We start from the raw sequence: 12,681 nt of genomic DNA, 5'->3' as shown, positions 1-12,681 counted from the left end.
ACCAGCGGGTGGAAGGGATTCAGGTCGGAATGAAACAATACAAGCTTAAAGCCTTTGCAGATGATCTAGTTTTAACACTACAGGAGCCAGAATCTAGTACGAAAAGAGTTTTACAACTGATTCATGACTTTGGTCGAGTGGCTGGATTTAAACTAAACAAGCAAAAAACTAAGGTGTTGGGGAAAAACCTGACGGACACTGAGTCGGAACGGTTTCAGAGAGAGACAGAGTTGACTGTGGTTAAGAAAGTGAAATACCTAGGGGTAAATATTACAGCTAAAAATTTGAGTCTGTTTAAAGACAATTATGAAAAATGTTGGTCTGAAATTAAGAGGGACTTGGATAGCTGGTCAAAACTAAAACTTTCCTTGTTAGGACGAATAGCTGCCATCAAGATGAATGTATTGCCAAAAATGTTGTTTTTATTTCAGACACTGCAGATTGTTGACAAAACGGAGTGCTTCCGGAAGTGGCAAAAAGATATCTCCAAATTTGTCTGGCAGGGCAAAAAGCCCAGAATTAAGTATAAGATATTAACAGACGTAAAAGAAAGAGGGGGCTTTGCCCTGCCAGACTTAAAACTGTACTATGAAGCCGCAGCTTTCTGCTGGCTAAAAGATTGGCTACTTCTTGAGGACACGGACGTGTTAGATTTGGAAGGTTTTAACAACGCATTTGGGTGGCATGCATACCTATGGTACGACAAGGCTAAGATTTATAAGGTTTTCAAGAACCATATTGTCAGAAAAGCAATATTTAATGTTTGGACTAAATACAAAGACTTACTAGAGAACAAAACACCGAGGTGGCTGTCCCCTCTGGAGGCTAAGGCCTTAAAAAGACCCAATATGGAGGCCAGATGGCCGAAATATTGGGAAATAATAGAAAAAGATGGAAATAATTGGAAACTGCAGAGTTTGGAAAAAATGAAAGGTAAAGTGCGAGACTGGCTACATTATGCTCAGATTCAAGAAATTTTCAAGAATGATAAAAAGTTAGGATTCCAGGTGGAGAAATCGAAATTGGAAACAGAACTGTTAGAACCTAAGACGAAGGTATTGTCAAAAATGTATAACTTGCTGCTGAAATGGAATACACAAGACGAAACGGTGAAATCGGCTATGATAAAGTGGGCACAGGATGTTGGGCATAATATTATGTTTGAGGACTGGGAAAGGTTGTGGACCACCGGGCTGAACTTCACTGCATGTAATGCACTGAAGGAAAATGTAATGAAAATGATATATAGGTGGTACATGACCCCAGTGAAACTGGCCAAAATATACCATTCGTCTGAGAACATGCTCCTAGGTGGAATTCCCTGTGCCTATGGTTTTGCTGGCATTGACAAAGGCTATGCTAATTGGATGCAGTGTTTGTAATATTTGCCATGGAATGGTATCATGGATGTTGTCATAAAATGGTAGATTTATATTTATGTTCTGCTTTGTATTCTTAACTTCTGGATTTCGGGAGTGAAGTGAAACTGATTTGACCCTTTCCTGTCTTTCTGCCTGTCAAAAGTTTGATAACTTTAACTAGTACATTCTCTTTCTATTGGATATGACATATCTTTTCCATCTAGGGTAGTGGTTAAATGGTAACAAAATATACGACTTAAAACAAATGTTGCTCCCAATAAACATGCATCCTCTGGAGGAGTTAATTGTATCAAAAGATAGACACACAGTATCCTCAAAAGTATTTTGTTAAGCTATTGTCATGGGCCACATAATGTGATATTTTATTATACAGTATCTTATTTATAAAATACTTGAAATGGCTGGGTGCAAAATAACACCAGTCCTGCCCTTAATATGAGAGTTTTGCAGACACAGTATAAATAGAAAAAGAACTGTGGAGGAAATAAAATAATAAATATAATAAAATATTCATATATAAACTGTTATTTTGACCCCTAAAGGCTTTAGGTAAAGGTAAAGGGACCCTTAACCATTAGGTCCAGTTGTGGATGACTCTGGGGTTGCGGTGCTGATCTCGCTTTACTGGCTGAGGGAGCCGGCGTACAGCTTCCGGGTCATGTGGCCAGCATGACTAAGCCACTTCTGGCGAACCAGAGCAGCACACGGAAATGTTTACGTTCCTGCCAGAGCAGTACCTGTTTATCTACTTGCACTTTGATGTGCCAACCTAAACGCTTTAGGAGCATTATTATTACCTACTTTATCCGTATATGGAATAGTTCATGGTTTTTTCATATTACTAATGGAGGCAACGTTGCATATAATATCAAAATATTGACATGAGCCTCAGGCTTATGTACTCGCCCCTTCCCCTCTCTTCCTCCAGTGCAACCATGAGGAGGAGATTGGAAACTTCACCTTCTGTTTTAGATTAATTGTCCAAACTCCTAACTGTGGCTGGCAGAAATCTTAAGTATGGCTGGTAGGGTGGGGAACTAGTTTAGTATACTATGACTTGAAGTTGTCTTTCTACTAACCGTCATTAAGTTGAACCAGTGTTTGTGTCGATACTGATGGCATTACAAACCATGGTTAGCCTAAATTAGAAGTGAAAGTGCCTGATCTTCCTGCAGCTGCAGTGGAGGTGGAGGCCCAGTTTGTTGACCCAAGACTCACTATGCCCCACTTAGGTCCAAAAGGCTCTCCAGGCTATTTACTTCTTCATCAAAGATGAGATGCATTTAGTACATCAAAAACTATTCCTTTGCTGCTGGGGTGGGGCATGGACTAGATCCCTTAAGATCCCTTATTATTCTTTGTTGGATTGTAGCCAAATAAGGTTTACTCAGAGTAGAGGCATGTTAATGAACCTAAGTTACTCATGCCCATTGTTTTCACTGGGTCTTCTCTGACTAGGACTAGTGTTGGCTGCATTTCCTTGCTATAAATAATGTACAAATTGCGAGGTATTTGCTGTAGAATTATCAGTTTGACTCATTAAGTCTATAAGAACATATATGCTTTATTTAACTGCCAATTTTCAATGTAAGAGGTGGGGGGGGTTGGCCTTAGAGCTCTTGACAAAAAGAACATCATGAGCTTTTCTCTCATGCTGTAATTATTTGATGGTTTTAATAATAATGTAACATAAAAGGTAAAGGGACCCTTGACCATTAGGTCCAGTTGCGGACGACTCTGGGGTTGCGGCACTCATCTTGCTTTATTGGCCGAGGGAGCCAGCGTACAGTTTCCAGGTCATGTGACCAGCATGACTAAACCGCTTCTGGCGAAGCAGAGCAGCACATGGAAACACTGTTTACCTTCCCACCAGAGCGGTACCTATTTATCTACTTGCACTTTGATGTGCTTTCGAACTTCTAGGTTGGCAGGAGCAGGGACTGAACAACAGGAGCTCACCCCGTCGTGGGGATTCAAACCGCTGACCTTCTGATCAGCAAGCCCTAGGCTCTGTGGTTTAACCCACAGCGCCACCCGCATCCCTTATAATAATTTCACACACCCCTCCCCCAAAAAACCAAGTAATATTGTTAGAAGGTTCCCCAAGAGGCAAGAGGTTCCAGGGCACAGTTCTTACCTGGGTTTGTCTTTCTTTGGAGAAGAGAACACTGGGGACTTCTGATGGTTTTCTAACATCTTCTAGTAATTCGAAGACCTAATAATTCTATTACCAGCATAAGGAAGTAGTAGAGCATAGTTAGCTAGTAGAGCATAGGCAGTAATATCCCTGAACATCAATTGCTGGCAATCCCAAATGGGGAGAGTACTCTTTCTCCAAGGACTTTCTATAGGCATCTGGTTGGCCACCGCTAGAGCAAGCCTTTGGCCTGATCCAACAGGCTCTTCTTGTGTTTACAAAATGGCTCTCTCTCTCTCTCTTTTTTTTAAATAATATTTATTGAACATTTTCAAATATAACAGAAAAAAGAAAAGAAATAAAACATCCATTTTATAAGCTTGTTTTCATTAGCATCTTTCCAGGACTTCCCCACCCCACCCCCTCTTGTATTCCAATTCCTTCAAATAGATTCAGCAAGTTCTTACCCCAAATTTTAAACTTAATATAGTTAGCCCAATGTTAAAAATGTTTTTCCATCCCCTAAAATCGACCCCGCTCCCTTCCACGAGTTCCCCTCTTTAATATGCAGAACAGATTAAAATAAAAGAAAATAGAAAAATGAATAAAATATAATTTAACACCCTTTGGATTCCAAATTTCCCTCCCCCCTTTCCCGGTTATGTTCCCAAATGTCCATCAATGCCTGTTGTTATCCTGGAGATCCCACATCTAGGCCGAAATCCTTCACAAGTCCACTTTGCCGTCTTTTTAATAGTCTTTGCCGTCCTTTTGATCATCTTTAGTTTCGAGCGTCCAATCTTAGAAAAACTCTATCTCAAAAAGGTCCATTTCTTCCATCCAGATCTCTGTATTTAAGAATAAAAACTCCAATTTTGTTTCTTTAGACCTTTCAAATCTGGATGTCCCAAATGTTCCCACTCCCAACTTTGTCCAATTCTTGTTGTTCATGTTGTTTTTATTGTTCTCTCTCCTCACTTTCCTCTAGTTTCTTTTCCTGCTCTCCTGCAAAAATGTTCCAATTCCAAAAGCTTCTAAATCCCCTACAGAGGCTTTGTTATTCAGGAACAAAACTTTACGTCAAGTCCCTTCCATTCTTCAATAGATAAGTCTATTGTCTCCTTTAGTGTAGAGACCTCTGTAGACAAAATAGTGTTCCATTTCTGCAGTTTCCCAGGAGATAAAAAGTCCAATTCGAATTCCATGCCAGCAATACTTGTAGTGTCCCACAGCCCCTCTAGAGGGATTATAGTAACTCAGTTTCCTTCCAGATCACACCCAAAAGTCAAAGTAACTTGTTATTCCTTGTTTTATACAATTTATATCTAATTTGTAACAAATGTAACCGGCAAAGTCCTCATAACACAGTTCTCTTTTTATTCTTCAGCTTTGACAGCTCCTTTGACAGCTGTCAAAGCCTCTGTTTCTCCTCTCCCGGCGCTCTCGCGGATCACTCCTGGTTCCCGGGGGGGGGGTGCATTTTAGCTCACATTCTACTTTTCTCCTCCAGCCCAGTCTTATAATTTTCCATCGTGAAATTAGTAACTTTGTCAAACTTAGGTAGCACTCGATCTTAGCTGTTAAATCCTTTGCTTTAAATCCTCTACAACAGGGGGGAGGCTGACTTCCTTTTTGCACCTCCCCCGCTCGCTCCGAATTTAAAATTTAAACTTTTTTCCCTTTTTAAGTCCAGTTTCCAATTACTCACGGGTTGTTCTTTTAATCCGAATTTTCAATGGAAGAAGTCAGCGCTCTCCGCCAAATGGCATGCGGCTTCGCTCGGTAGGGGAAGCGGAGGACTCATAGCACCACACCCCCCCGGCACCCGCTCCGTACCCTTTAAAAAGGCTCCTTCGCGGGTCGGGGGGCGCAAACGGTGCCCGCCGAGTCACCATGCCCATGGGTTTCAGCGCCCATGGTTTTTGAGGGTCCCTGCGACGCCGACGCGGTAGAACCCAGCCCCTGCCGAGCAGGCTCCCTCCGGAGCTCGGAGGGAGTCCGCCATTCGGCGATGGCGCCAACCCGGAAGTGGAAAAATGGCACACTCTCACCAGGCATGAAAATTATCATGTCTCATTGGATCCACTGTGTACCCCAATATTATTTTCAGTCTTTAGCTAACTCTGCCTCCGTATCTCTTTCTGCCTCCAAACTGCCCTTTATTCATATGCACCTGGCTCACTCTCCTTGGCTGTTTGCCCCAAGCCTTCTTTTCTTTTTTCTTTTTTTTTTATTCCATTGTAATTATGATCCCCAGAACAACAGAATTGTTACACACTTCCCCAAGATGCTTTTCAGCCTTTAGTCTTCATTTTCTTTATTTGTTAACAAGATATAAAAATGCCTCTAGGCAATGTACAGAAAAACACACCCCTTAAAATCACCAGTAAAACCAGATGTTAAAAACAAGTTGGCTTAAAAAAATTGCAAAAATTGAATCGTCGGTTTTAAAATTTACATTATATTAAAATACATGTCATGGGTAGGCTTGCTGAAAGAGAAAGTATGATCAAAGTACCTGTCAAACCTTGATGGCTTTGTCATTCACAACTTTGCACCAGGACTATTAAGAAATGTTATTAATACAGTCATACCTTGGAAGTATGAATCCTTTCAAGTGGAATCCATTCTGGAAGTCTGTTAGACTTCCAAAACGTTTAAAAATCAAAGCACGGTTTCTGATTGGCTGCAGGAAGCTCCTGCAGCCAATCAGTAGCTACTGAAGCCCCGTCGGACCTTCAGCTTCCAAAAAGAGTTTGCAAACCAGAACAGTCACTTTCATGGTTGCAATGTTCAGGAGCCAAAACGTTCAGGAACTAAGGTGTTCGAAAACCAAGGTACAACTGTACCCTACTGTGAAATCCCAGACTGTGCTCAGACACTGCTTTCAAGGCAAACTCATAGCGATAGTCCAACCCGCAGTAGCCTAACAGCTGTCTTGCTACAATATCTTAAGTTTAAGTTGAGATGCTTGTGGATCACTGTTTCGTAAATATATCTGGGAGGTTGCTTGGCTGTGACCATAGGGAGATCCCTATGACGGCACTCAGGTGTAATGTGTTGCATTGCAGTATATAGCACAGTAGGTTTGCTGCAATGCAGCGTGCTCTGGAACTAAGCTCAAGAACTTCCTCTTGCAGCCACTGTGTAGAGGTGTCCCAAAGGGAGATGACGTTTATATATATAAAAAAACAGCTTCACAGTTTATCCATTGTATAGAAAACTGTGCTCAGAAAGAGGGCTGCTAGTTTAGTGCCTTGGTTGCAGAAAACTCAGCATGTTAAATAACTTTCTCTAGCATTTACGGCTTCAGGGACTGGGGTTGTTACAATTGTTTTCTTTTATGTAAGCACGCCCCAGTGTTAAATAGACACAAAAAAGGGAGCCTTTGAGCTTCTCCACAAATTAGCAGATTAAACAAAGTATATTACTTTTATTTGCCAAGAAGCAAATTATATCATCGTGCCTGTTAGATTCAGTCATTTGCAGTGTGCACAATGCAATTAAAGTGATAACTGTGAGCTCCAGGGATAGCTCTTTCTTTTTATATGATAGCTTGACAAACTCATGCTCGAAGAGGAGAGGAAAAGGCTGGTGCACAGAACCACTTTTTCATGTTTAGAAGTGAATATAATTGAATCCTCCCCCCTGGTTTACAGGATAATTCCTCTCTCCAGCCCACCCCCCAGTTTAAGAACAGTTATAAGACGCCATCTGGGATCTTGCATGATAGCTCAGTTGGTAGAGCATGAGACTCTTAGCCTCAGGGTCATGGGTTCGAATACCATGTTGAGCAAAAGATTCCTGCATTGCAGGGGGTTGGACTAGATGACCCTTGTGGTCCCTTTCAATTCTACAATTCTATGATTCTGTGACCATATGGGTCCCATGCCTATTGACCAGGTCAGCTTCTGCATGCTGGAATGCTAATGGCCATAGTATTTTTATTAAATGATTGTCACCGGAGAGGCATGACAATTGTGTGCGTTGTCTCTTTTTAAGGAAAGAAGGCTTGTCCAGGTGTGGAAGATGCAAGCAGGCTTTTTACTGCAACGTAGAATGCCAGGTGAGTGTCACAGGAACCATGGTGGGCAAAAAAGGGCATTGCTTCTATTTTATTCCAAATGTTTTCATACCCTCCTTCAATCTAAAAAAAAATGTCCAGGGCAGTTTACAATAGGTACCGTATTTTTTGCTCTATAAGACGCACCAGACCACAAGACGCACCTAGTTTTTGGAGGAGGAAAACAAGAAAAAAAATATTCTGAATCTCAGAAGCCAGAACAGCAAGAGGGATCGCTGCGCAGTGAAAGCTGTTCTGGCTTCTGGGATAGCTGCACAGCCTGTATTCGCTCCATAACACACACACACATTTCCCCTTACTTTTTAGGAGGGAAAAAGTGGGTCTTATAGAGCAAAAAATACGGTAAATAGCAAGAATTTATGGATTCAAATGGGTTCTTAGCTGAGAGAGGAAAGGAGTTTGCTGCCGAGGGTTGGTGCCACTGTGGAATCATAGCCGTGGCCTGAATAATTCTAGGAATTTTGAAATTGCCATAATGAGTCACAGAGGATCATCTGTGCTGGGTCATAGTATCGCTGAACCATTAGATTAGTAGACTGCTACATGGTCCTAATTGCTTCAGAAGCTTCTGCCTGCTTTAAACATACCAGATGGCTTAACGTTATTTCACTAAGCTGGTGAGGAAGCTTGTGCCTAGCTGAGCAATCAGAAATAAAGGCTGGATTTAGCTTTTGCGGGGAAAGAATCTGTTTACAAATGTACAGTCACCGCTGCTGCTGCTGCTGCTGCTAATAATAATAGTGTGCTTAGAAACCAACTGTGCTTTCACTTGGTTAGTCATAATGCATTCATTACAGGGGCAAAGGAAGCTGCAAGTAGACCTATTTAGAGTAATGAACAGTTAGTGGGGGTAAAACTTTAATGCACAAAAGCAAAGGCCTCTAACCTTATTAAGTGTTTCTTTCCCTTGCTACTCTGGCACTTACCCACCTGGGATCATTAATAAAAACCCCAGGGTTGCATTTGTCATTTCTGAAGTGTGTTTGGTGTTCTAGTCCTCTGAGCTAATTCAGGGGTGAGGACCTTTTTTTTCAGATCGAGAGATATACTTTCTATGGAAACATCTGGTGGGTAAGGAGGGCATGCTAGCAGCGGGCAGGGCAAGAGGCAAAAGAGGTCCAAACAATGGATGTAAATGCTACTTTTGCACAGTAAACTTCTTTGTCTACATGCTCTCACACACCTCTACTCTCCATCTAGGCAAGCAGGAGGCATTATCTCAGATCAAGGACACATTCAAGCCCAGCAAAAACACTTCATTTTACTTTTTCTTTGTACGGTAGTCTAGGTTCTGTACACACCCCTCTCTATCCTTCATCCAGACAAGAAAGAGTGATTCTCAAGCATTCAAGGACACATTCCAGGCGAAAACACTCCAGGAGGCTGTGAGGCAAGGCCGGCGAGGGGCGTGGCCTGGGGTAGAGGGCATGGCTCAGGAGGGCGGAGTCCCAGGAGCCAGATAAAGATTCCCGCGGGGCCACATTGGAGCTAATCCACACAGCCATTTTTGAGGTTAGAAACATGTAGATGTAGATTGGTTGTTGGAAGGTGTCGCTATATGAAAAAGTTGCACAGGTTACTTGATAGTGCTCTATCTACCTCAGAAAGGGTTGTCATGTGAACAGTTAGTCATATTTTATTTTTGCCAACTCACCCCCCCCCCCCATATTATGGCACCAAATTGAATATTTATGACTAATACAGCATTTTCATCCTGTCTTTTTGGTGCAAAAATGGCAGGTGGCGTCGTCTTCAAAATTACCCATTTGAAACAAAACAAAGAGTTGAAATCATATTCTGTGTTCAGAATATATCACCCTCCCCCCTTTTTTTCTGCTGCTGTTTTCCCCACTGTAGAGACATTGGCCTTGACATACATATTTGCCCCTTTGCTTTCAATGCAGGAATATGCATTTTGACTGATTTCACCAGCCTCTTCATGGATCAGGTGGGAACTGAAGCCATATTTCCAAGTCCTGCCACTATGGTCAGAATCAGCTAGTTTTAGCTAAGCAGGCATGCTCCTCTCTCCTTAATTGTGTGTGTGTGTGTGTGTGTGTGTGTGTGTGTGTGCGTGCGTGTGTGTGTGTGTGTCCCCTGAATGTGCTGCCCATCATTTTCACTAGCTGATCCAAATAATTATTCCTTTTAAGAGAATTGGAGGAGAATGGGAGAGAGGAAGCTGATACTCAGGAGTGGAGAAAAAACCTCATATCCACTGGCCAAATGTGGCCCTCCAAGTCATTCCTTCTGGCCCTCAGGATTTGCCCTAGCTAGGAAATGTGTGGCTATCCCCAATGCTGTGAACTCCCATCAGCTCCAGCCAACACAGCCCAGTAGTCAGAGATGATGGGAGTTGGAGTTTTGGGCCATACATTCCCAAACCCCGAGTTACAGACTGTCCTACGTTCCTGCGCTTGCCTGCTCAAGGTGAGTGCTTCCCACGGCGCCTGCAAGGCTGTTGTAACAAAGCAGCCTTCCAAGAATGAAGGGTTCTTCTATCAGGCCCTCTGGACATTAAAAAGTTGCAGGAGAGTTGAGATTTATATTCAGGTCTTAAGATGTGCAATTATATAATGATTTCATAAAGCCCTTCCTTCGGGTCATCATGTGCAATGTAATGCTTTATTCAATAGGACTTCAAGAGACTTGATCTTTATATTTTGAACATACCAGTATTGATCGTGCCTTTTTCATCACACTGTATGAAATGCTTACGGGGGTTTTTTTGCTCCTCACTTGGTAAAATGCTTCTCTTCAGCATTTGGGGGCTTCTTCCAAAGTACTGTACGAACATTGCCAACACCGAATTCTTTTTCAAAGTTACCTTCAAGCATTGTGTTCCTTAGAACCTAGTCTCTGCTGACTGTACGTGCTGCACAGAAAATCTGTATCACATTTTCATCTTTATCTTCTTCAAAGACTTTGGGTGGTGGTTGGTTTTTTTTAGGTGGTTTTTTTTTTTAGTGGCTCAGCAATTCTGTTTTGCAGCCGAGAAGGGCATTGGGGCCTTGATATTGAACTTGTAGGACTCTGTTGTATAGCAAATGTTTCCCTTTCGTACCTCCATGAAAATGCATGCTCTTTGCTTTGGTTTTCTTCACATTACACAGTCAACCCTTACATTTTCTCTAAACTAAAACATCCCAAATGCTGCAACTTTTCCCACCCCCTTGATCATTTTGGTTGAGCTTTCTTTTCTTTCATTTGCATCGTGGTGGTCTTGATAGGAGAACTAGCTTGATAGCTAGTTGGTTCCATTCTGCCTTTCACAATTGACGGATCAAAGCTGGCTAACAACCCCAATTGAATTCAGATAACATGCACAGCTATTTATCTAAAATAGTAACAATAAATTTTGGGTCAAAGGAGCATTAGACCTAGTGCCGTCTTTTTTTTATTCCACCTCAGAAACTGGCTGTTAACAGCACTGTAGATAAGTACTTTGAGAGGGCAGCATTTTACAAGTGTAGATATGATGAACTAAGTCTTGGGGGCACAGGCTGTTTTTTCCTACTATAAAACACCTCTATTCAATTCTTAATAAGTTGAGGTCAGCTAATTATAGTGGATGCAGCCCTTTATTTGTCTTTTTTCTCTTTCAGTGTTTGAAGAAGCTCTCAAAAGAAAAGAAAACATAATGGGAAAGGGGGTGGGAGGTTCCCCCCTTCTTTTCCAACAATTTTGTGCTTCCACTAATATGCCTGTTAACTTCCTCAAGAGGCCACCTTGACAGATAATGTGGGTAGTTTTGGTTCTTTGCTTTTAAAGAGAATCAAAATATTCAGAAGTGATAATAGAAGCACTCAGTGAATTTGTTTCCTGGCATAGTCATTTACTAAAATGCTTGTTCCTTTGTGTGGCAAATAAAAAGACCCCAGGGTATGACTTACCTTTAAAAATATATATGCACAAGTAAATAGGTAAAGGGACTCTTGACCATTAGGTCCAGTCGCGGACGACTGGGGTTGTGGCACTCATCTCGCTTTACTGGCCGAGGGAGCCAGCATACAGTTTCCGGGTCATGTGACCAGCATGACTAAGCCGCTTCTGGCGAACCAGAGCAGCACATGGAAACGCCGTTTACCTTCCCACCAGAGCAGTACCTATTTATCTACTTGTACTTTGTGCTTTCGAACTGCTAGGTTGGCAGGAGCAGGGACCGAGCAACGGGAGCTCACCCCGTCGCAGGGATTCGAACCGCTGACCTTCTGATCGGCAAGCCTTAGGCTCTGTGGTTTAACCCACATGTATTAAATCCTCATAATATTGATAGACCCTGTAGGAAAGCTTTTAAATGACAGGCCAATCCTGTAGATCAGGGATGTCAAACCTATAGATGCTGTTGCGCCTCAACTCCCATTAGCCTCAGCAAGCTTGGTAGGGAGGTTTAAAGCAGGTTTTCCAACTGTGCAAACTCCTTTTCAGACATCCCCCCCCCACACAAAAAAGCTCCAAATGAACACAAAGCCTGCTTAGCTCCTTGCTTATACAGTGGTACTTCGGTTTTCGAACGTAATACGTTCTGGAAGACCATTTGGCTTCCGAAACATTCGAAAACCAAGGCGCAAAGGGCAGCCTGCAGTTTCAATGGAGAAAACTGGGAAAAAACCGCAGCAGAATCCATTCGACTTCCCATGCACATTTGAAAATGGAAGCATTTACTTCCGGGTTTTCGGCTTCCGAAAACCGCAATATTTGGCTTCCAAGATGCTTGAGAACCGAGGTACCACTGTATTAGGGATGGTTTCTGCATAGCAGTGAGCAGTTCTTACCTACTATACACAGATAATTCACTTATGAATCTGCCTTAGGCATGCACACGCACACACACACACTCAGAGTACTTTAAGTGTATTTGCAAGGATGTGACAAAGCATTACCTGCCCGGAGATGACGGTGAAGAAAAGGAGGTTCTGCTCAAAAAGGCGGCTTGTTTAAATATGGTTTGGGCAGTTTAAGTATTGAAGCAGAGCACATTATATCATTTGTGTGCATGGTGTTCCTCGGGTATGTGATCTACCTCCCTATTTTCCAATGGCACATTTTTCAACTGCACAGTTTCCCCTCAACACTAC

At 42.3% G+C, this 12,681-nt stretch overlaps 2 protein-coding genes across 3 annotated transcripts in view; one reads left to right on the top strand and one right to left on the bottom strand.

Moving 5' to 3' along the window:
- PTPN14 (protein tyrosine phosphatase non-receptor type 14) overlaps positions 1-12,681 on the bottom strand; it is a 461,328-nt gene that overhangs the window by 300,076 nt on the left and 148,571 nt on the right. The gene's annotated exons all lie outside the window — the stretch shown is intronic.
- Positions 1-12,681, top strand: part of SMYD2 (SET and MYND domain containing 2) — a 40,768-nt gene that overhangs the window by 5,449 nt on the left and 22,638 nt on the right. For both annotated transcript variants that reach the window (XR_014562765.1, XM_083733629.1), the window contains exon 2: positions 7,522-7,585. Coding sequence is in view for 1 of the 2 variants with exons in the window: in XM_083733629.1 (XP_083589755.1) it covers positions 7,522-7,585 (64 nt within the window). In the remaining variant the exon portion in view is untranslated. The remainder of the gene's footprint in view (positions 1-7,521; positions 7,586-12,681) is intronic.

This window comes from Podarcis gaigeae, assembly GCF_964106915.1.
Source record: "Podarcis gaigeae genome assembly, chromosome: 3".
NCBI classification, from domain to species: domain Eukaryota; kingdom Metazoa; phylum Chordata; class Lepidosauria; order Squamata; family Lacertidae; genus Podarcis; species Podarcis gaigeae.
The sequence above is the reverse complement of the archived record's forward strand: the minus strand, read 5'-3'. Positions and strand labels throughout refer to the sequence as shown.